This window comes from Chiloscyllium plagiosum, unplaced genomic scaffold (genome assembly GCF_037043375.1).
Source record: "Chiloscyllium plagiosum isolate Xiang-an unplaced genomic scaffold, Cpla_swu_hap1 HiC_scaffold_13, whole genome shotgun sequence".
NCBI classification, from domain to species: domain Eukaryota; kingdom Metazoa; phylum Chordata; class Chondrichthyes; order Orectolobiformes; family Hemiscylliidae; genus Chiloscyllium; species Chiloscyllium plagiosum.
Genome location: NW_028270151.1, coordinates 26,637,389 through 26,662,667, shown reverse-complemented (window position 1 = coordinate 26,662,667; position 25,279 = coordinate 26,637,389). Strand labels below are relative to the sequence as shown.

Here is a 25,279-nt window from a genome sequence, read left to right as displayed (position 1 = left end):
CCTGAAAAGTCATTCACTGGTATTACTCAAAATAAGTCTGTTAATTCCTTTAATGAAATAAATGCAGGGCGGCGAGAAAGTGTTTGAGAATGGAATTAACTGTATTTTTCCATTTCCACACAAAAAGAAATCAGCCCGGAAAGAATGAGCTGAATGCTATTAATAAAATATATCCTTCTGCGCTTTGCTGATTCGAAATTACTGGCCATGCCTCCGTGGAATTTAACTTCTATAAGATGACTTCTTTCACAGGCAACTAGCAAATAAACCACATTGCTGAGGAAAGTGTCCCAGGAAAGCACAAAATCCGAACAAAAATACAATGACTCAATATGAGAGGCAGGTCGAAGCGGACAGCAAGTCCAATGAGGCAGAAATTGGGCGACAAATCGGCTCTGGAATTAAAGATCGGTTAGAACGATATCAACACAGGTGGAAACAAACAGAAAATTCTGATAGACGCAGAAATTCGGCTGGTCAGATCTTTCTTTCTTTCTTTCGCTCTCTCTTTCTCGCTTTCTCGCTTTCTATCTCTCTCTAACTAAAGAAGATGTCATGATTTATTGTACCTTACAGAACTGTAGATTAAAACGGATTATGGATCCTCGCCGCTATAATTCTCTTTCTCGCTCACTGGGCACGAAGTTCTGACATTGACGGGAGGCTGCTGGTCACATGCCCCGAAGTATTCTTTACCTGCGGGGCATTGTCTTTTCTGTTATATGTAATTCTATATAAAGGCAGGGAAAGTTCAATAGGCGTTAATGAAATTAAATATTATTAACTCCCCTTCATAGCTGATAAATTTGAATTCTAATCAGAAACCTGTCGGGCAACTTCGAGGTCACAGAACCCCGCCCCCTCTCACGCTTTTAACTTTAGTTTTGCCTAAATTGGTAATAACATCGGTTATTGGTTCGTCGATTCCAGTCGTCTGTGCCGTTGAAAACAAACATTGCCAGGCCCAAATTTAACAACGTCTTTCTGCTGAACAAATAGATCCGCTGGTTAATGAACCCCACATCATCTTTTGACTGAATTTAGGTGCAGTTTTGCACAGATCACTGATCAGGTTCTCCTGCCTATCTCTGTAATACATTGGCGGAAATGCAGCGCTTGGGGATGTCTTTGCTGATTCTATACATTTCAGTGGGTAAGTTGGTCGCAATCGCGCTTTCCTGAAATCTGGAGATGTACTTTATCTCGGAGTGGTTTATTATTTTCCAGACATTCGCTATTTACTGGAGGATGTCCTTTTTAATAATTCTTTTTCTCATTTTACACAGCTCCCCAATGTTATTGTTGATTGTTTCACAAATTCCTATTCCGCAAAGACCAGAAAGAGACAAAAGTATAGGAAAGTAAATTCCCATTTGCTGATAAATGTTTCTTGAGTAGGTGTCGTTTTCTATTTCCTGTTCTGTGCACTGATTATGGAATACAGGTTTCTGGATTTGCTTGCTACCATGGAATTAGTCTCAATCCTTGTCTTATTTAAACACAAGATGCGGCGAGTGAATATTTTGCTGCGTGAGCTGGTGGACATTTAAATGTATTTATTAATTATATAATGTGACATGATAAAACACAATGTATTAGGTTAAATTAAATAAAATGATTTTAATAGGTAGCCGATACTGCTTCATCCACCGAATGAATTCCGAACTAAAACATCAAAACATTGTCATTCCCGGTTAGTGTGAATGTGGTTTTGATTTATGAGTTAATATTTCAAGCCACCTAAGGATAACATCGATTAAAATCCGTGAAATTATTTCTTTTGTGTGATTACAGTGAGTTTCCCGTTTTGATCTTGTCCACATTTGGAATAATGATTTAATTTCATTAATCCACGTCACTTCCCACAACGGGGACGTTTCTCAGTCTGATAAATTGGAACCCAGTGGCAAGCAGAGTGTAGACGATTTTCGACTTTTGTTATGCTCCTGCAGAAAGCAAGGTGTTAAACAAGACGACAAGAAGACGAATCAACAATTCCGGCGTTTCAGTAGCGAATAATTTATGGTTTCAGTTTGTGCAACACCATTGTTGTTCTACAGGTTATCAAATTATCCTAATATACCCGACAGAGACAAAAAAAAATCCACAAGAATGACATCTTCCCCCTTTCGCAAGAGTTCCTACGAGCACAATTTCAGCAAATGTACATTATTCTGAAAAAAAGGCACTGTAACATTTAACTTCTCAGGTGGATGTCTAAAGACTTGGTGAGAAACTCTCCTAATGTGCGCCAGATTGATGTTAACCAACTCTTTGTTTGTTCCTGTGTGCCGTGGGGTGATTGATGGCGGTGTTTAAAAAGTTCTGCAAAATAAAACACCAGAAAAATGCCAGATCCAGCCACACTCATTCTCACCCGAGCGAATTAACTGATCTTCTGATCATGTCCTATTATAACGATGGCTTGTGTGGCGGTTTCATTCCGTCCAGTTGTAACTTCTTTGATCAGATCCTCGACTTGATGAGAGTGGTGCTGGAAAAGCACAGCAGGTCAGGCAGCATCCCACGAGCAGGAAAATCGACGTTTCGGGCAAACGCCCTTCATCAGGAAGGACTGATGAAGGGCTTTTGACCGAAACGTCGATTTTCCTGCTCCTGGGATGCTGCCTGACCTGCTGTGCTTTTCCAGTACCACTCTCATCTTGACTCTAATCTCCAGCATCTGCAATACCCACTTTCACCTCGATCCGAGTGTTAATGAAAGGAAAGTCAGGCGCGTTTGTTTTTGCGGAGGCACACTGATGCCATTTTTATAATAAAGCAGGAAAACTCAGTAGTTTCAAACTTTGAAATGGATAAAGAAACAGGCGATATCAGAACTGCGCCACATTATCTCTCTCATCCTATAGAAAACAATATCCACACAATAAATAAAATGGGCTGCAAAATCGCTTTGATTTGAGCCCTCTATTAGAGTTAATCATTCCAGCACCATTTAAAAGAATACCGTGCTGGTTTGGGAAAGGACGTCACGAGTAAACTAAATTTCAGAAGCTCTGATATTCCACTTTGTAAACATAACGCTCTTTCGTTTTTTGAACACTCTTCCACGTACTACCACACTGTCTCGGGTTGGTGCCGTACGAAAATAATTCCTTTACTCTGCGTCAAATTCTACCTGGTTACGCTGCCGTGAAGCAAATTTCGGCATTTTATGACGTGATGCAATTGTTTTATTGTGACTGTTACAGAACTATTAACATTATTCACGGTGATCTAAAATGTCAGAATTGACACACGTGAAAATCTGAATTCTATTTTAACGTAACGAACAGACTGAGACAGAAACAGTCCCTTCCATCGAGTCTCACAACGAGCTGTTTTAGAGATCCCTTGTTCCTCACTGGGAGACAAGTTTAAATACCGAGCAGGTCAAAGCCTCGTTAGCGGCGGGCTCACAAATTCACAGCTAGAGCTGCTAGCAGATGCAATGGTGGAAGTGTTGTTCAGCGTGTAGATCGGTGAATGTAGCAGGAAGATTTATAACAATCCAAAACCTATACCAGCCGTTAGGTGGCTGAAAGAAATGGCTGTCGCTAAATGCTGGTTCATATGCGACACAGCAGAAAGATGTATCGCAATTGTCTCTTTAGTAAGGATTCTGCTCCTAGATACTTTTAATTAACCTGTTATTATTAATCAATTTATGATTCTAACCTGTTCAGAAGTGTCATGGTACTCCATTGAGACGGGTGGGACTTAACCTTCTACTCCAGGGGTCGGTATACTACTGTAGCACCACAAGAGCCCAGGATATTGTTCACAGATATTTTGTATCAAATCTGCTCAGCGGTGTTATTGCACACCTCTAGAGCAGTCGGAGACTAGTACAGGACCATTCTGGTCTCAGAGATAGGGACACTGTCACTGCATGAAAAGAGCCAAAGGGCTTTTATAAATTATGCGTAACTTTCATTTCTGTACGTAGGAAGGTGTAAAAATATTTAATCAGCCTGTGTAGGGATATTATGTGTCACCTCTGGAGTAGGTAAGACCTGGACCTGGGCTTTTCTGACCACTGTTGCTGTGGGTCAAGTTTCTGATAATTCCTTCCTTTCAGCATTGTGGTTATAGCTACACCACATGAATGGCAATCGTTCAAGAAAGCAGCCAAACAGTACTTTATCATGACCGAATAGTAATGGTTAATAAATATCAAGCCAAGCCATATCAGAATTGTTACAATGCAGAAAGAAACCATTCAGTCCTTCACATCTGTGAAAATATAAACATAGTTCAAATTCCCAATCTGTTTCTCATAACTTTGCAGATTGCATCTATTTCAATAGTCACCGAATGCCACCTTTAATGCCTCAATTTAACTTGCTCCTACCGCACTTTCAGGTAGTGCATTCCGGATACTAATACCCAGAGGGTAGGAAAATTGCTTCTCATTTTAAATTTGCTTCCTTTGCGAAGCAGTTGAAACTGAATCTTCTGATCCTCAATCAATTGAGGAGTGAGGAAGGGTTCTTTTAAGCCACTCTGTTCAGAGCCTTCATGATTTTCAAAACTTCTGCCAAATCATACAACATCCAGATAAAGTCTAAAGAATAATAACACATTTTCTTTGAAAAGCTTCCTTGGACTTTTGTTGTTAAATTTTAATGTGAAGCTGGAATAAACGAACTACTTGCAAGGTTTCCATTTATGCAAAACGGCCATAAACTGCACTGTTAGTAAAACTGGAAACCATGTTGAATTTATTCACAAATAGCATATCTGAATAAGTGCCAGGTATGATTAATGAAGCACAGAGAGTGTTATTTCTCTGACTAATGGTGTGATGGGATAAGTGATGTTAAATTGAGAATGTTTTTCTCATTGCTACATTGCTGAAATTCTGTGTACTTCCATGACTGGTGAGTCGACAGTAAATAGAATTTTTAGGATACATTTCAGTCATTCTTCTGTTTCTCATTATTACTGCTGATTTACATTGCGAGGTTACTCAACGATCAGTTTCAAATTTTGAGGGAAAATTGGGAAAGAGCTGAGGAGAAGATCTAACTAGATTTAACTTCAAAAGAGATAACCTGGCCTCAGTGGACAGAATAACATCCCAAATTGGTAAATTCTTTGCTTTTCTGATTCTAATCTTCTGACAGAACATGATGTCAGGCATTATGCAATAAATATAGAATGTTAAGAGGTAAGAATTGGATATGGGATTACTTAGGTTCAGTTCCATTAATGCTACTAAACAGTCTCTGTTCTTAAATTTTTGCTTCTTAGAATTCACCTTCTTATTTTTCAGTTTCAACAATTGGTTCCTCTGTGCAACCTTCCAGTGAAGATACTACAGTTGAACCAGGCAAAGGTAACTATTCTATCCAATTGGAGTTTAATATTTTGTAAAATATTAATTTTCATAATAAGATAATCTGGTGCGCTGATGTAATAACACTTGCTTGGAAGATAAGCGTCATGCATTTAGTTTTATGAACAAATACTTTATATGAATGATTTGGATGCAAATATTGGAGGTGTGGTAAGTACATTTGCAAAATAGGTGGTGTATTGGACAGTGAAGAAGATTATCTTAGAGTACAAAGGGACCTCAATCAGGTGGGCCAACAGGCCAAAATATGAGGTGTGAGGTGTTGCATTTTGGTAAGGCAAACCAGGGCAGTACTTATACAATAAAAGGTAGGGTTGTGGGGAGTGTTGCTGAACAAAAAGACCAAGAGGTGCAGGTGCGTGGTTCCTTGAAAGTGGAGTCACAGGCGGACCGAATAGTGAATAAGGCATTTGACACAATTGCCTTCATTGGTCTCAACATTGAGTATAGGAGCTGGGATGTCATGTTGCGGCTCTACAGGGTATTGGTGACGCCACTTTGGGAATACAATTGGTGTAAAATTCCGGTCCATTTTCTGCAGGAAGGACGTTGTTAAACGTGATAGGGTACAGAAGAGATTTGCAAGGATGTCGCCGGGAGTGGAAGGTTTGAGCGACAGGGAAAGGCTGAATAGATGGAACATTTCCCCCCAAGTACCAGAGATTGAAGGGTGACCTCAAAGAGGTTCATAAAATCATGAGGGTCATGGACAGGATGAATAGTTAAGGTCTTTTTCCTCGGGGGTGACAGGGGAGTCCAAAACTACAGGATATATGTTTAAGATGAAAGGAGAAAGAGAAAAATGGACCTGAGGGGTAACTTTGTCGCACCGAGAATAATGCATGTCTGCAATGAGCTGCCAGAGGAAGTAGTGGAGGTCAATGCAATTACAACATTTAAAGTGCATCTGGATGGGTATACAAATAGGAAGGGTTGAGCAGTCTCTGGGCAAGATACCAGCAAATGGGACTAGGTCAGATTTAGATGTCTGGTCAGCATGGATTAATTGGACCAAAGGGTTAGTTTCCATGCTGTATTACTCTCTGACCTTTTGGAAATATACTGGGACTCAGGGCCAGTAATCTGCTTTGCTCATTTGACAATGCTAAAAGGCATGCTCATAAGATGGTTTTGCTTGGATATGTGATTTCTTGTTTTAACAATAGTTAAATTCAATTAACCTAGCAGAATGATCCGAAGTTTGCTAAAATATATCCTGCCATCATGTTTTAGGTACTGCACTTTCTTTCAATATTTCCAATATTTCTATATTGTGTGGATATTGAAGGGAAGGACATGGTTTCATTTTTGAATTTTGAGAGTTGTTTTGAAATGCGTTTGCTTGTATTTAAATGCAGTTTCTTAAAAAAAAAACAAAAAGTCCTTGAGGTGAATAGTTCCAACTTCAGAAAGCAAAGCAGAGAAAAACATTGGGCTCTTGAGTCAGAAAAATGTTTCAGAATGATAGAAGGAGACAGAGGTATAAAACATTTGTTTTAGAAAGACGGCACCATCCATAATCCGGTGAGTATGGAGGATCCTACCAGGCACAGTTTGCAGGTTTCTCTCAGAGAGAACAGCTGTGTGACAGCAAAGGGATTGTGAGCTTAGCAGTCTCCAAATCAGTTTTGCTACAAAGCCCACATGCGTGGTTTATTATCAGTTTAGATAGAAGGCTAGAAACAGAAGATTCTGGAAGAAGAATTTTAGATGCCCATGAAATGGAATAAGTTAGCTGTGTTAGTTCATTTAAGAGTCTCACAAAGAGATGTCAATGAAAGCTAACGTTGAGTGAATCCAGAAGTTGGCAGGAAGAAATTGATTACAGTTATGCCAACTAAAGAAGGGATTTTAAAGTCAAAACAGGATTACGCTTCACTGAAGTTTGAGTGTCTAGAAGGTTGTTGAGGATAAAAAGGTTGAGTCATTATTTCTCATCTTTGTATTGTGACTATTTCCATGAATTCTTGTATTGTGCAAAATCGTATGTTTTGCTTTGTTTTCATGTGAGTAACATCGATGTTGTTTTAATGGTAAGTGGATTGTCAGCCTTTTGTCAATATGTTCAGTGACTGACCACTAAGATAAATAAATTACAAAAATAAACCTTATTATCTACCAATCCAGGGTTCACTCTGGGAAATACTTGTCCAGAATTATCATCAGCTGGAATGGGAACACTTGCAAGTGATAACCACTAGGTCATAGTCAAACTCAATAGTGATCCTAAAGAAATTAGAAAACGTTTTGCAGCAGAAAATAAACAGAAATTGTGAGAAACCTACATCCAGTTGTTGTGCTTTGTTTGTCCTGCAGTGTGACAACATTGCCTCACACAACGGACCTGAAAATCTCTTGCACAATTCCCTTGGAAGTTAAGACCTATAAGGTCTTATTAACTCCTTTGCATCTTGAATAATGCCTACAACTTTTACTTCTTCTACACGTTGTAAGCTCAAGTTGTGTCAATGGCCTCCAAATTACTAAGAGAACAAATAATTTCAAACACTACGCCAATACGTCAGTGATTGGAGCAAGGTCCCTTTACTAATTTCAGTACAAAAATGAAACAAAATCTGAAAATGTCACTTATTATAACTTATTTCCTCGCCTTATAACAAAAAAACTTAGAATGTTACTCAACATTTACCAGCGGCAGGTCCCATTGATTGTGATTAGAGACCAATCGAAAGCACAAAACACAAATATCACACCTTTTTTTGTCCATTCGTGGTATAAAGTTTCAAAGCTAAAAGTAATGCAACATGGAACAGTGAATCAATGCATACATATGCACTTGAATAGTAATTGGTGTACAGTAAATAGTGGTAGATTGAAATCCAACGAACTGAATTTTGCACAATTTGAATTTCTCGCCGATTAGTATTGAATTTAACATGCTGATAGATTTTCACTGATCTTAGTACTGCAATTTAGAACTATTTGGTCATGTAGGTAATACAATAAATAATTGCTAAAAATACGATTTTGCTTGTTTTTGCTCTGGATCGGTGGTACGTAATCTCAGTAATTGGCAATGCAGCCTTACAGCGGTTCAATTCCATCCTCGGGTGACTGCCCATGTGGAGTTTGCGTATTCTCCCCGTGTCTGCCATGGGTTACCTCCGGGTGCTCCGGTTTCGCACACAGTTTAAAGACGTGCTGGTTCGCTAGATTGGCCCGGGGTTTGGTGGGGGTTGGGTCTGTGCGCGATGCAGTTCGGAGGGCTCGATAGGCCTAAATGGCCTGCTTCCACACTCAAAGGATTCTATAATTCTGTGGACGTGTACAACACTGGCAGTATCTCGTATAATTTACGTTTCGTACCATCTCAGTTGACCTTGAATAATTCTGAATATATAATACATTGTTTCAAAGTCTGTAAGTTACATAAATAAAACATAAACGTGGATCAAAGGTAGCAAAAGAAAATTTCGACATGGATGCAAGTTAACTATCAAATAATTTTAAACCTTTAATTTAAAGTTAACGATTCCAGGATGACAATGTTACATCAGTCTGGGTGGTTTGCAATAATTAATGTCTCTGCTTGAATGTTTCACAGATTTGAGCGAATTGAGATTGGTGAGTCTGGAGGGGGCATGTGCTGGACAACTGCAGGTTCGTTACCGAGGTCAGTGGGGCTCCGTCTGTAGTAGCCTGTGGGATTCAACAGCTGGAGAAGTCGTCTGCAGACAGATTGGTTGCAACGCCTATCACACAGCAATGTTTCTACCCAACTCAGAAGAAACGGGACCTGTTTTGTTGGAGAAAGTTCAATGCAATGGAACTGAGTCATCACTGTCGGAATGCTCATTCAGTGCTTCAGACCAGCCGAGCTGTGAAACTGGGATGATTGTAGGCTTCTTATGTAAAGGTATTTGCGTCGTTGGCGTTTAATATTGGATACGCTTTTTTCACATACCTTGATTGTTTGCATGTAGCATGTCCAAGAAAATATATGGCATTCCCCAAAGTGATCGTACATTGGCTATGCAGACACTAGAAGACACCTGCAAGGGGGACACGGAAAAATTCTGTAGAACGACAAACTGGTTAAAATATACTTACTTATACTGATAATCTACGTGTTTCCTTCAAAGTGACATGTGCAGATGCGAAAACTAATTTCAACATTTAAAACTGGGACACCCAGTTTTCCCTCACTTGTCTCAACCTGGCTACTTTGCTCAAGTTATCAAACTATATATCCAGTGCCCTGGGCTGGATAGAGAGAGGTTTGAAGTCAAGGTCTTCCCCCCCCCTGCCACCAAATCCACTGTCCAGTTACAGTTCCAACTCTGCCCAGAAATTGACTAAGCCGAAGCCTGGACATTTCATATATAGCTCCAAACTGCCCACATAGTGGACTAATTTTAACTCTGTAACATCATCCAGAAGCGGTCTGTTTAGCTCCTATGGCTCCCAATTCAACTCCGCGGTCTTTTAAATACCTTGACTTCCATATCAGTAATTTCTTGGTTTTTAAACTCTTGATCCTGGCATTTAAGTCTCACCATTCCCTAGCCTCGCAACATATCTGCAAAAGTTCCAGGTCTACATTGTATTAAAGTCCCTATTTCCGACATATTATAACATGCTTGGGTAGGTGCGTCTTAAATCCCTATCACAAGGCACCACACTGCCACTGTACCATTTGAACCTTTACTCAAGTGCTGCAAGATAGATATTTTTTAATCAACCTGCTCTGGGATATCATCACAAATGTTTGAGGCAGGTGGCACTTGAACCCGGTCCTCTTGGTCTCAGGTAAGGAGACTACCACAAACACAAGAGCGCTTCAAATTATATGAGCTTTCCTCACTTCTTTATTTCTGGTCACCTGAGCAACAACACTTTTATCATTAATGGGGATGCCTACAGCTCCTTGGTCTCTGAACGTTGAAATTCCTTATCTAACTGGCTATGTCTCATTATCTTGCTTTACTCATTTCAGACACTCCTCAGTCCTAACTGATTATCTTCGTTAATTTTTCGCCATGTGGCAAGGTATCTTGCTTCTTTTATAGTACTTCTGTGAAGCAAGTTGTGACATTTTATACCCTTAAAAGCACGATGTTATTTTAAAATTGCATTGATTTATTGCCGGACCAAAACGTCTGAATGTACACCTAATCTGACATCATGGAGCTCAACATCTGGCATTGTTTATATATGGAGAAAGTGATGCTGGAGAGTCAGAGTTGAAAGGTGCAGTGCTGGAAAAGCACAGCAGGTCATGCAGCATCCGAAGAGCAGCAGAGTTGACGTTACGGGCGTAACTCTACTAAGAAAAGATGTTTTCTGTAGTTCCATTCCTGGATGTCCGTTGTCATTTGTGCCTCTGCTTCTCTGGTGATATCTTTCAGAATTCATAGTTTAAGAAAATCAATTGTGATAGTTGCAGTCAACCAAATTCAGCTGCTAACTACTAAACACTTTGTGTTCCTAACTAAAATTGTTCATACTTATTTCGAGCAAAGTCAAATGAGAATATTTGTTGCCTTCTATATCGCTAACATCTACTTTTCCAAAAAACTCTTTAACCATGTGTAGCTTTGACTAGTTAAGTTGTCCAATGGAAAAACATGATTGATCATAGCATGAGACATAATTTGCGGATACTTTGATGTCTTAGTCTCAATCAGTAAATAAGATACTAGGAAGATCAAAATGAATCTTGCTTATTCAGGCACATTGGTAGAATCCCTGCCTCTGGCCTATGATACCAAGTTTCAAGACCCACCTAACCCAACGGTGTGCAATAACAGGTGCAACCAGGTTGATTCAAGGTTCTTATAAAATTTGAAGCAATCCCAGACCACATCCTCTACCCCCCCCCCCCCCCCCCCCACTACTTCAAAAACAGAGGGTTAACACTTAGCTTGCTCTTTTTTTTGTGGGTGGGTGTTCACGATTGGCTAATGGATAAAGTTGCGTAACATACAAATGCACCCACCTCAACTTCATGACTGCCGCACTTTTTTTTATCCTCAAAGTTGCTCCTGTCCTCTACATTCAACCATGGCTGAGTTACATTGTCTCAAAACAGTGAGGTGCAACCAACCTTCTTTTATGGCAGGCTGTAATTTTTGAAAGAAAGTTGCGTAAAATTTGATGTTGAAAACTAACTTATGCCAAAGTGAACATTCAAACAGTAATGCCAAATTATCGGGTGATGGATATTGCGTAAGAGTGCTCAAAGAATGAGGTGAAGGCATTATTAGTTTGTGTTTTGGCTAGGAAACTCAAGTACGTTTAAGTAGTCTCATATCAGAAAACAAAATGCGCATAATCAACTGTCTCACATCAAGAGACACTTGAGACAAATGAATGAGATAATTAGTTTGGTTTTACCAGCTCGATGTTACTGGAATCAGGGAAAAATATGACATCGTTGTAATGTTAGTGGACCAGTTTTTAGCACTGATTGACGGTAGAATGGTCTATCAGTGTTGCAACTGCAGGATAATTCTGTTGCTTTTATAAACTAAAACAATAATCTCCACTCCAGCTGATTTCTAATCTTTGTACTTCCTTTTGCACTGTCCACAATTCCAAATTAGATTTTTATCCATTCTGTCTGTTTTTTTTTTATTCATAGTAATAATTACTAATGATCTATGACTTCTATTAAAACATCGCATGTTAAAAGATTGCTCTCTTGCTTCTATTGACCAACAGCTTTTATTTCTTCTTCTTCTCTGTAATGGTAAAGCTAACCTCTTGCTTGATAGACTTATATCAATTGAATGCTTTCAAATAGGAAGGATGGCCATAATATCTGTCGCGAGGTGATTTTAAACTGACGGCTTATTGCCTTTTGTTAAATTGGTGCATGAAAGCTAATGTGAATAATCTCAAATGTTCTTCCCTGACAGTCAGGCAAGTAGCTGCGCTGAAGGATGGAGGCAGCCCTTGTGCTGGAAGAGTTGAGGCTACTAGCTTTTCAGCAACTCGTATCCTCTGTGGCCGAATGTGGGATATGAATGAAGCTCATGCTTTCTGCAAATTCCTGAGCTGTGGTAACGCTGTATCTGCATCAGCAAATTCTCAGTTTGGGGCTGGTCATGCCCCGATGCTGAACATTGAACTTTACTGCAAAGGCACTGAGGATGATCCCTGGAAATGTGAGGTGAAACCTTTGACTCACAGAAACTGCTCGGCAGAGAAAGAAGCAGCTGGTGTTGTTTGTTCAGGTAACTTCTCTGCGTATATTATTTCAGATAATAAAATGCCATTGGCACTATTGTATTCCAAAACACTGACCAAATTGTGCAATCATGAAAAGTATGGCGTGTGTGCATTTATTGCCCATCCCAGTTGCCAAAGAGAGCTTGGTAGTGATTTGCTGTTGAACTACATACAATGTTGTTAAGTATCAATTTCCAGGATTTTCCCAGTGGCACTGAATGGATGGTAAATATTTCCAAGTCAAGATCATGAGTGGCGTGGAGATTAGTTTGCAGATGGCGGTATTCTCATGTACCTGCTGCCCTTGTCCTTCTACATGGTGGTGGTCATAGGGTTGAAAAGTGCTGTCCAACTTTGTGAATTTCTATAAGCCATCTTGTAAATGGTACACATTGCTGCTACTGAACATCAGTGACGGAGAGAGTGAATATGTTTGGTAACAAAGCAGTCAACTGTTTTGCTCTGGATTGTTCTGGGTGGTGACTGTGAGTGTTGTTGGAGCTGGATCATAAAGGAGATTATTCCATCACGTTTCTGATTCGTGCCTCTGACTCATAGACAAGACTCCGGAGAGTCAGGAGTTCAATTATGTGCTCCAGAATATTGTACTGCTGACCTGCCCTTGCAAGCAAAATACTTATATGACCTACAAGGATTGAACATGTTGCAAAGCTTTATACATTATGCAGTTCTTACTTTGGTAATCTCTTCTTGCAGTTGCTAATTTTTGGCGAGGATTAGAAATTACAGGGAAGCCTGTCTCTGGTTCGAACTAAAATGTTGCTTCAGCTGTGAAAAAGGTGCTGAGGGATAGATGGTATTAATTTACTCGCACGCTACAGCAGGCTGTCCAAATTGCAAGGAATAGAACTTGCTATAGGTTAGAGGGTGATAATAAAATGTAAGACACAGGAACATAAATAGACTATTTGTCTCATTAATACTGCTGCATCAAATTAGTTTATGACAAATTCATTTTTTATTTCACACATGGGATGTGGCATCATTTTCTCGGCCAGCATTTATTTCATTCCTTCATTGCTGTGGAACTGAATGGCTTGCTAGGTCATTTCAGAAAGTAGTTAAGAGTCAATCACAAAAAATGAAACTGCTGAAGAAGCTCAGCCGGTCTGACAGCGTCTGTGGAAAGAAAAGCAGGGTTAATTTTTCGAGTCCACAGAATCTTTGTAGGAATACTGCCATCAGTTTGAGATACACATGTAAACCAGAGCAGGTACAGATGACAGTTTCTTTCTGTAAAGGACATGAGTGATCCAAATGGATGTTTTATGACAATGGTTTAATGGTCATCATTAGAATCTTAATTCCAGCGTTTTATTGAATTTAATTTGCACCATCTGCTAGAGTGGGATTCGAATGTAGGGCCACAGAACATTACATGGGTATCTGAAATCCATTTGATAATCCGCAATTCCACTACCCCGCGTTTACCCACTATCACGTGACTTGTTCCTTTATAAAGAAATATTGCACCCTATATATTCTGAATGACATAACCTTGACAGCTTTCTGCTGTAAAGAACCCCACAGATTCACTATCCAACCATCTAAGAGAAGACATTTAAATTCATCTCTGTCTTGGAATGACAACACCTTATTCTGAAATAACTCCCGCTGGTCAAAGTCTCTCTATGCTAGCGAATACAGGAATAAGCAAATAGAAAAGATAAATGTGTGGCTGAAAAATTGGAACAGGAGAGAGCGCTTTAGGTTCCAGGACCAGAATCAAATTCATTTCAGGGCAAAGTTTGAGTAGTTCAAGTCTGACAGTTTGCACCGGAACTGAACATACTGAACATACAAGGGTGTTCGGTCGTAAAGGTGGTGGACATTTAAACTAATTTGCCTGGTGATAGAATACAGATTGGATGGACAGTAGAGGATCATCGACAGACAAATAGAGAAGAACCAAGTCCGTCTAGAAGACAGTTCAAATATAGTCAAGTTAATACACAAGGGATCTTGGCAAGTCTGAATGGCATTATTTTAATGCATGAAGTAACGCAGATGAATTAACAGTGTTGTTTACGCAAGAGAATGCATAAAATTGCTGTCATAGAGACATGATTGAGGGAGGGACAGAAGTGAAAGCTCAATATTCCAGAGTGCAGTCACTTTAGGCAAGGTAATGAGGTGTGTAGAAGAGGAGGTGGTATCACAGTGGAGAACAATTTGTCAAGTACTGCAGCAAGGAAGGATGACATCCTGGAAGGTTCCATGAATTAGACCATATGAATAGAACTCCAAAACAAAGTGAGGGCAGTCACTTTGCTGGGTGCACTATAAATACCCAAACAGTTAGAGGGAGGCAGCAAGATAGACATGTAGGCAACTTCGAAGTGAAAATCTAATAGGATAACGATATTAGGTGATTTAACTTTCCCAATATTAATTGGAAAATACAATGTGTGAAAGGCTGAGAGGGATGGAATTCTTAAAATGTTCCCAGGATAATTTATTAAGCCACATTGCAGAAACTCCTTCAAGAGAAGGGGTGCAGCTGGATTGAATTTAAGGGCACTAAGCCATGCAAATGGGATGATTTGGTAAACGTAGCTATGATTCAATAAGATTTAACGTTATAATGGATAAGGTTAAAGCTATTCTGGAAATAAAGTTTTTATATTGAATGAATGTCAATTTTACTGAGATAAAACAGGATCGGACTAAAGTGGACTTGCAGGAAAATCTACGTCAAAGCAGTCAGAGACATTCAAAAGGGTAATAAACAAAATGCAGAGCCGTAAAGGATTAAATATATGAAGCGCATGAGAATAACCAAGGAAAGAAGAAGACCAATTAGGAACCAAAGTGGCAATCTGTATGCAGAACACAAAGACATTGTTGAAGTTTTAAATGAGCACTTTGCAACCATATTAATTGCAGAGAAGGACAAGAAACCAGGGATAAGAATTTGACGTGCTTGAATGAATTAGCACTGAGATATTAGTATTAGCATTCATAGTTTTAGCAGGCTCAACAGTGGAAAAATCCCCCACGCCCAGAAGACATGTATCTCAACCTGCTGTGGAAGGCAAGATAGGAGATTCCATAGGCTTTAAAATTAATTTCAAATCTTCACTGGCCACTGGAGGGATGCCGGATGACTGGAGAAGAGGTAATGTGATATTATTATTCAAGAGTGACAGGGATAAGCAATGAAACTAACAAGGAACAGAATTAATCTGTCTACAGGAGTAGTGCCAGAAGATTGGAGGCTAGCAAATGTGGTTTCCTTGTTCAAGAAGGGGAGTAGGGATAACCCTAGTAACTATAGGCCGGTGAGTCTCACTTCTGTTGTGGGCAAAGTCTTAGAGAGAATTGTAAGGGATGGGATTTATGAACATCTGGATAGGAATAATGTGATCAAAGATAGTCAGCATGGTTTTGTGAAGGGCAGGTCGTGCCTCACAAACCTTATTGAATTCTTTGAGAAGGTGACTAAGGAGGTGGACGAGGGGAAAGCAGTAGATGTGGTGTATATGGATTTTAGTAAGGTGTTTGATAAGGTTCCCCATGGTAGACTACTGCAAAAAATATGGAGGTATGGCATTGAGGGTGAGTTGGAGGTTTGGATTAGGAGTTGGCTGGCTGGAAGAAGACAGAGGGTAGTAGTTGATGGCAAAGGTTCATCTTGGAGTGCCGTCACTAGCGGTGTTCCGCAAGGATCTGTTTTGGGACCATTGCTGTTTGTCATTTTTATAAATGACCTGGAGGAGGGGTTAGAAGGTTGGGTGAGCAAGTTTGTGGATGATACGAAAGTCGGAGGAGTTGTAGACAGTGAGGAAGGATGTGGCAGGTTACAGCGGGATATAGATAAGCTGCAGAGCTGGGCAGAAAGGTGGCAAATGGAGTTCAATGTAGGTGATTCAAAGTGTGAGGTGATTCACTTTGGTAAGAGTAACAAAAAGATGGGGTACTGGGCTAATGATCGGATACTTGGTAGTGTGGATGAGCAGAGGGATCTTGGTGTCCATGTACACAGATCTTTGAAAGTTGCCACCCAGGTAAATAGTGCGGTGAAGAAGGCATTATGGCATACTGGCTTTTATTGGTAGAGGAATTGAGTTCCGTAGTCCTGAGATCATGTTGCAGTTGTATAAGACTCTGGTGCGGCCACATCTGGAGTATTGTGTGCAGTTTTGGTTGCCATACTATAGGAAGGATGTGGAGGCACTGGAATGGGTGCAAAGGAGGTTTACCAGGATGTTGCCTGGTATGGTAGGAAGATCGTATGAGGAAAGGCTGAGGCACTTGGGGTTGTTTTCATTGGAGAAAAGAAGGTTTGGGGGTGACTTGATAGAGGTGTACAAGATGATTAGGGGTTTAGATAGGGTTGACAGTGAGAATCTTTTTCCACATATGGAGTCAGCTATTACAAGGGGGCATAGCTTTAAATTAAGGGGTGGTAGGTATAGGACAGATGTTAGGGGTAGGTTCTTTACTCAGCGAGTCGTGAGTTCATGGAATGCCCTGCCAGTAGCAGTGGTGGACTCTCCCTCATTATGGGCATTTAAGCGGGCATTGGATAGGCATATGGAGGATAGTGGGCTAGTGTAGGTTAGGTGGGCTTGGATCGGCGCAACATCGAGGGCCGAAGGGCCTGTACTGTGCTGTATTCTTCTATGTTCTATGTTCTATGGATTGACAGCGATTAATCAATGCTAGTCAACATGGCTTTGTAAGGGGAAATTATGTCTCAGAAAAATGTGTGAATTTTTCAAGATTTGGAGATGCCAGTGTTGGACTGGGGTGTACAAAGTTAAAAATCACACAACACCAGGTTGTAGTCCAACAGGTTTAATTGGAAGCACACTAGCTTTCAGAGCGACACTCCTTCATCAGGTGATAGTGGAGGGCTCGATCGTAACACAGAATTTATAGCAAAAATTTGCAGTGTCATGTAACTGAAATTATACATTGAAAAATTGATTGTCTATTAAGCCTTTCATCTGTTAGAATACAGTGATAGTTTCACTTCTTTGATGTGTAAATCACAAAATCTTTTTTTAAAAGTTGCATTCTCGGGTTAGCTGTTAACAATGGTGATAGCTAGACAATATGTTGAAGGTGTTAGCCCCCTGTGTTCTCTGAGGAGAAAGTGAGGTCTGCAGATGCTGGAGATCAGAGATGGAAATGTGTTGCTGGAAAAGCGCAGCAGGTCAGGCAGCATCTAGGGAACAGGAGAATCGACATTTCGGGCATTAGCCCTTCTTCAGGAACCTGTGTTCTCTATGACCTGATGTTTAGATTGATTCTAATCTAAAAAGTGAGATAACAGAGTTTTACATAAATTCATGCAGTTTTTGAGCTCAGAGTTCTTCATGAATGTATGCAGTTTTTGAGCAAAGTGTAATGTAACTCTGAAAGTACAAATTCACCCCACAAAATATATGTGTGCTTGTGGGTCTTTGTCTGTCTGTGTGTGTGTCTGTCTGGGGTGGGGGTTGTGAGTGTGAGAAAGTGTGTGTGTGTGTGTGTGTGTGTGTAGTGAGTGCAGAATGTCTTAAGTCTGTGAGGGGTGCATGTGCGAGTGTGGGAGTGTGTGTGTCTATAAGGGAGTGTGTGTGTGTCTGTGTGCGCATCTGTGTGTACCTGTGTCCGTGTGTATGTGAGAGTGTATATGTGTGTAGGAATATCTGTGTGTGTGTGTAGTGCAATGGTGATCACCTGTAATGTAACATGAACCCAAGGTCCCGGTTGAGGCCCTCCCTATGGGTACTGAACTTAGCTATCAGCCTCTGCTCGGCCACTTTCCTCTGCTGCCTGTCCGGAAGTCCACCATGGAGGATGGTTACCCCAAGGTCCAAGGCTGAATGTCCTGGACCACTGAAGTATTCCCCAACTGGGAGGGAACCCTCCTGTCTGTTTATTGTTGTGCAATGCCCATTCATCCGTTGTCGTAGCCTTTGCTCGGTTTCCCCAATGTACCATGCCTCTGCAATGTATAAGATAGACAACATTGGCTGAGTCACATGAGTACCTGCCATGTACAAGGTGGGAGGTGTTCCCATGCGTAATGGTAGTATCTATGCCCACAATCTGACACATCTTGCAGCGTCCACCGTGACAGGGTTGTATGGAGTTGTATGGTTGTATGGAGTCACCCCGGACAGACACACACACACACAGACAGACAAAGACCCACATGCACACATATAATTTGTGGGGTGAATTTGTACTTGCAGAGTTACATTACATTTTGCTCAAAAACTGCATACATTCATGTAGAACTCTGAGCTCAAAAACTGCATGAAATTATGTAAAACTCTGTTATCTCACTTTTTAGATTAGAATCAATCTAAACATCAGGTCATAGACAGAGAACACAGGGGGCTAACACCTTCAACATATTGTCTAGCTATCACCATTGTTAACAGCTAACCCGAGAATGCAACTTTTAAAAAAAGGTTTTTTGATTTACACATGAAAGAAGTGAAACTATCACTGTATTCTAACAGATGAAAGGCTTAACAGACAATCAATTTTTCAATGTATAATTTCAGTTACATGACACTGCAAATTTGTGTTACGATTGAGCCCTTCACTATCACCTGATGAAGGAGTGTCGCTCTGAAAGCAAGTGTGCTTCCAATTAAACCTGTTGGACTACAACCTGGTGTTGTGTGACTTTTGAATTTTTCAAGGAGGCGACAATGTGTATGGATGCTGCTAATGAGCTTGATATGGTTTACGTTGACTTCAGTAAGGCTTTTGACAAGGTCTCACTTCGCAGATGATACATTGAAATCTGGCAAATTAGTTTAGTCACAGGAAGCAAAGAGTGATGGTCAAACAATGCCATGTGCCTGTAAGCTTGAGTCCAGTGGTGTACCATAAGGTTCAATGTTGGCTGTTTTGTGTACATTAATGGCTGAGCATGAATGCAGGTAGTATGATCATAATTTTGCAGATGCCATTAACATTAGTGCCTGATAAATACAAAGAAGAATGTCGTAGACTACACATTGATGTAGCTAGATTTATCATATGGGCAGAACAGTTGCAAATGGAATACAAACCTGAAAAGAATGAGGTAATGATTTTCTGAGGGATTATCAAGGCAAGAGAGTACACATTGCATGGTAACAGCTTTGGAAGTACAGAGGATCTGAGGGATCTTGGTACCTATGTTCAAGACCCTGGAAGGTAACAGGGTGGAAAGATAAAATGGTTCAGAAGGCATAAGGAATATTTAAGGAGAAAGTGAGGACTGCAGATGCTGGAGATCAGAGCTGAAAATGTGTTGCTGGAAAAGCGCAGCAGGTCAGGCAGCATCCAAGGAACAGGAGAATCGACGTTTCGGGCATAAGCCCTTCTTCAGGATTCCTGTAAGTAATGTGCATTTCTGGTCATCACACTATGAGAAGCATGTGATTGTATTAGAGAAAGTGCAGAATAGCTTCATGAAGATGTTGCCTGGTCTGAAGTGATTCAGCTTTAAAGAGATTATATAGGCTGGGGCTGTTTTCCTGCAAACAGATAAGGCTGCAGAGTATCTGATTGAAGTGTGGAAAAACCCTTTGTTCCATCTGGCCCATGCCGACCAGAAATCTGAACCCAATCTAGTCCCACCTGCCCACACCTGGCCCACATCCCTGCAAACCCTTCCTAATCATATACCCCTCCAGATGCCTTTTAAATGTTGCAATTGTACTAACCTCCATCACTTCCTCTGGCAGCTCATTCCATACATGTACCACCCTCCACGACAAAGTTGCCCCTTACGTCTCTTTCATATCTTTCCCCTCTCACGCTCAACCAATGCCTCTGGTTATGGACTCCCTGACCCCAGGGAAGAGACTTTGTTCATTTATTCTATTCATGCCCCTCATGATTTTATAAACCTCTATAAGGTCACCCCTCAGCCTCTGGCACTCCAGGAAAAACAGCCATAACCTATTCAACCTCTCCCTATGGCTTTAATCCTCCAACCCTGGCAACATCTTTGTAAATCTTTTCTGAACTATCTCAAGTTTCACAACATCCTTCTGATAGGAAGGAGACCTGAATTGCATGCAATATTTCAAAAGTGGCCCGACCAATGTCCTCTACAGCTGCAACATGACCTCCCAATATCTGTACTCAATACTCTGACCAATAAAGGAAAGCATACAACCACCTTCTTCACTAGCCTATCTCCCTGCGACTCTACTTTCAAGGAGCTATGAAACTTGAACTATGACTCTAAGGCCTCTTTGTTCAGTAACACTAGGACCTAGATTTGCTTTCCCAAAATGCAGCACATCTCATTTATCTAAATTAAACTCCATCTGCCACTTCTCAGCCCATTAGCCCATTTGATCAAGATCCTGTTGTAATCTGAGGTAACCATCTTCGCTGTCCACTCCACCTCCAATTTTGGTGTCATCTGCAAACTTACTAACTATATCTCTTGCTCACATCCAAGTCATTTATATAAAAGTAGTGGACCCAGCACCAATCTTTGTGGCACTCCATTGGTCACAGGCCTCCAGTCTGCAAAGCTACCCTTCACCATCACCCTCTGTCTTCTACCTTTGAGTCAGTTCTGTATCAAAATGGCTAGTTCTCCCTATATTCCATGAGATCTAACCTTGCTAATCAGTCTCCCATGGGAAACCCTGTCGAATGTCTTACTGAAGACCATATAGACCACATCCACTGCTCTGCCTTCATCAATCCTCTATGTTACTTCTTCAAAAAACTCAATCAAGTATGTGAGACATGATTTCCCACACACAAAGCCATGCTGACTATCCATAATCAGTCCTTGCCTTTCCAAATACATTTACATCCTGCCCCTCAAGATTCCCTCCAATAACTTGCTCACCACCGATGTCAAGATCACTGGTCTATAGTTCCCTGGCTTGTCCTTACCAGGCTTCTTAAACAGTGGCACTACATTAGCCAACCTCCAGCCTTCCAGCACTTCACTTGTTACTCTCAATGATACAAATATCTCAGCAAGGAGCCCAGCAATCACTTCACAAGATTCCCAAAGAGTTCGAGGGTGCACCTGATCAGGTCCTGGCGATTTATCCACTTTTAAGCATTTTGAGACATCCAGCACTTCCTCCTCTATAATATGGACATTTTTTCAAGATGACACCAACTATTTCCCCACATTCTATATCTTCCATGTCCTTTTCCACAGCAAACACTGACGCAAAGCACTTTTTTATTATCTCTCCCATCTCTTGCGGTTCCACACAAAGGCTGCCTTGCTGATCTTTAAAGTGCCCTATTCTCTCCTTAGTTACCCTTTTGTCCTTAATGTATTTATAAAACCCCTTTGGATTCTCCTTAACTCTATTTGCTAAATCTATCTCATGTCTCCTTTTTGCCCTCTTGATTTCCCACTTAAGTATACTCCTACTGCCTTTATACTCTCCTAAAGTTTCACTTTGTCTTTCCCTGACATTTGCTTCCTTCTTTTTCTTAACCGAAGCCTCAATTTCTTTCGTCATCCAGCATTCCCTACACCTACCAGCCTTTCCTTTCACACTAACAGAAATATACCGTCTCTTGACTCTCGTTATCTCATTTCTGAAGGCTTACTATTTTCCAGCCGTCCATTTACCTGCGAACATCTGCCCCCAATCAGCCTTTGAGGGTTCTTGCCTAATACTGTCAAAATTAGCCTTCCTCCAATTTAGAATTTCAACATTTGGATCTAGTCTATCATTTTCCATTACTATCTTGAAACTAATATAATTATGGTCACTGGCCCCAAACTGCTCCCCCACTTACACCTCAGTCACCTGCCCTGCCTTATTTCCCAAGAGTAGGTCAGGTTTTCAGTTTCTCTAGCAGGTACATCCTCATATAGAATAAGAAAATTTTCTGGTACACACTTAACAAATTTGTCTCCATCTAAACCCTTAACACTATGACAGTCCCAGTCTATGTTTGGAAAGTTAAAATCTTTTACCATAACCACCCTATTTTTCTTACAGATAGCTGAGATCTCCTTACAAGCTTGTTTCTCAATTTCCCTCTGACTATTAGGGCATCTATAATACAATCCCAATCAGGTGATCATCCCTTTCTTATTTCTCAGTTCCACCCAAATAACCTTCCTGGAGGTATTTCCAGGAATACTCTCCCTCAGTACAGATGTAATGCTATCTCTTGTCAAAAACATCAATTCCTTCCTCTCTTGCCTCCCTTTCTGTCCTTCCTGTAGTATTTGTTTCCTAGAACATTAAGCTGCCAGTCCTGTCCAACCCTGTGCCACATTTCTGTAATTGCTAAGATATCCAGGTCCCATGTTCCTAATTATGACCTGAGTTCATCTGCCTTCCCTGTTAGGCCTCTTGCATTGAAATAATTGCTCTTTAATTTATCAGTCCTCCCTTTTTCTATGTTTTGTCTCTGCCTGCCCTGACTGTTTGACTCACTTCTTTCCTCAACTGTACCAGTCTCAGATTGATCTCTTTCCTCACTATCTCCCTGGGTCCCATCCCAACCTTACTAGTTTACATCCTTCCGAGCAGCTCCAGCAAATCTCCCTGCAAGTATATTAGTCCCCATCCAATTCAGGTGCAATCTATCCTTCTTGTACAGGTCACTTCTACCCCAGAAGAGATTCCATGTACCAGCTCCTCAGCCATGCATTCATCTGCGCTACCCTCCTATTCCTACCCTCACTAGTTCTCAGGGCCAGGAGTAATCCAAATATTACTACTCTCAAAGATCTCCAGAATCTCATTCTTTTTCCTTCCTATGTTGTTGGTTCCAATGTGTAAAATGACCTCCTGCTGGTACCTCGCCCCCTTAAGAACATTCTGCATCTTCTCTGAGACATCCTTGATCCTGGCACCAATGCATCATTCTGATTTTTCCTTGCTGGCCACAGAAACGTCTGTCTGTGCCTCGGACTAGAGTCACCCAAAACAGAATTGATCTCTTGGAACCCGATCTATCCCTTCTTGCATTAGAGCCAGTCTCCACACCAGAAACTTTACTCACATTAAGTGTGGGAAGTAAATTACAATTTCTGTGTTTCTCATAATACAGACTCCAGGTGTGACTAACTAGTGATGCATGGAATCATATCTTTTATTGCTATTTCATGATGCTGATATATGTGGTAATTCTTAAATGAAAAGAATGTTGGGTCATCATTCTTTTGGATACCAAATAACCTTGATAATAAAAATAATGTAGTTATGTACTTCATAAATAGCATTGCTAAGGTGAGGATTTATTTGATTGATTCCATCACCCGATTTAGATATGAGCTAGACTAACATTTACTGCCCGCCCTTAATTGCATACAGGAAAGTGGTGATCAGACATCTCTTCAACCCAAGAGTCCTTGTGGCATAGATAGAATCATAATGCCGTTAGGAAGGGATTTCTAGAATTTTACCACCTGGCAGAGGAATGGCAATATATTTTTAAGTCAGAATGATTATGATTTTGAAGGGAGCTTGCAAGTGTTGGTGTTTCATGTATTTGCTGCCTTTGATCTTCCTTTAGTGAGCAGTAGCAGTTGTGGAGAAGCCTTGCCAAGTTGCTGCTGCCCATATAGGAGAGGACACACAGTTGTCGCATTTCCTTTTTGTTCCCTCACAAAACAGTTAACATACTCAACTGTGTTAATTTCCACCTTTTTCATGTGGTAAGAACACTTGTAAAACCTTTTATAACTGTCAATAACAATTAATAATTGTGACATTTTGATGATAGAGAATTGTGGAATGGATAAAGATTTAGGAAAGCTATTTATTACCTATTACAGACGCATTTTACGACTTGATAACACTTTATTCCAAACGTATAGCTTGAAGGTTCAAATTGTAAAAATAAAATTCTGAGTTTGTATCAGTTGTGTGAACTATTTGAAATCCAACTTTGCATCGCAATGCTTTCAGGCCAATTCCTCATTTTATGTTTTTTTTTCACTGAGACTTAAAAATTAAAATGACAAGGTAAAATACAAATGAAAGCTCAAGTGTGATCCAGAAGCTCATGTTGAACTGTACCATGTGAGTCACTAAAAAATTGTAAAACAAAATATTATTTACTATTTGTAAGAAATAAAATGTGAGGAAAGGTCAATCAAATTTCATCATGAATTACCATTTCATCATTTGAACAATGCTAATCCCTGTTCGAAATAATGTTTTTGTTTTATGTTGTGGATTCAAGCTAATTATGTTGAAGATTTTATCCAATCTGTTTAAAACAACAGAACACAGAGAGCCAAGACTGGTTGGTGGAACGGATGGATGCTCTGGAAGATTGGAGATACAGAAAGGGAATACTTGGGGCACAGTGTGTGATTCACATTGGGATTCACAAGACGCTCGTGTGGTTTGTGCTTCCTTAAAATGTGGCGAAGTGATAGCAGTGCTCAGAGAGGCTCAGTTTGGAGAGGGCAGTGGTCCTGTGTGGCAGGATATCTATGAATGCCAGGGGAATGAGACCATTTTCTGGGACTGCCCGATGAGACCAAACAATCAAAAGAATTGCACACACAGACATGACGTCAGTATCATTTGCTCTGGTAAGCGTTTTGTAACTTCCTACTCCTAGATTCGAGTGGAATGCGAAGTTTAAAGTTCGTGCTATTTTCCTGTAGATTCGACATTTTTTTCAGCTTATGCGTCCGTCACTGATGTGAGAAACGTGGTTGATTTCAACATTTGGCCCAGATTGCTGTTCGCGTTTCAACGTGAGGATTCGAAGTGACGCTAGGGGATTCCTTTCAAT

General features: G+C 40.5%; 1 protein-coding gene across 1 annotated transcript in view; it reads left to right on the top strand.

The window, feature by feature from the left end:
• Window positions 1-322: 322 nt before the first annotated feature.
• Window positions 323-25,279, top strand: part of LOC148148279 (scavenger receptor cysteine-rich type 1 protein M130-like) — a 49,844-nt gene continuing 24,887 nt past the window's right edge. Inside the window, exons 1-6 of the mRNA XM_087993949.1 lie at window positions 323-411; window positions 1,953-2,008; window positions 5,279-5,341; window positions 8,928-9,239; window positions 12,244-12,561; window positions 24,759-25,073. Of these exons, the coding sequence (XP_087850075.1) occupies window positions 323-411; window positions 1,953-2,008; window positions 5,279-5,341; window positions 8,928-9,239; window positions 12,244-12,561; window positions 24,759-25,073 (1,153 nt within the window). The remainder of the gene's footprint in view (window positions 412-1,952; window positions 2,009-5,278; window positions 5,342-8,927; window positions 9,240-12,243; window positions 12,562-24,758; window positions 25,074-25,279) is intronic.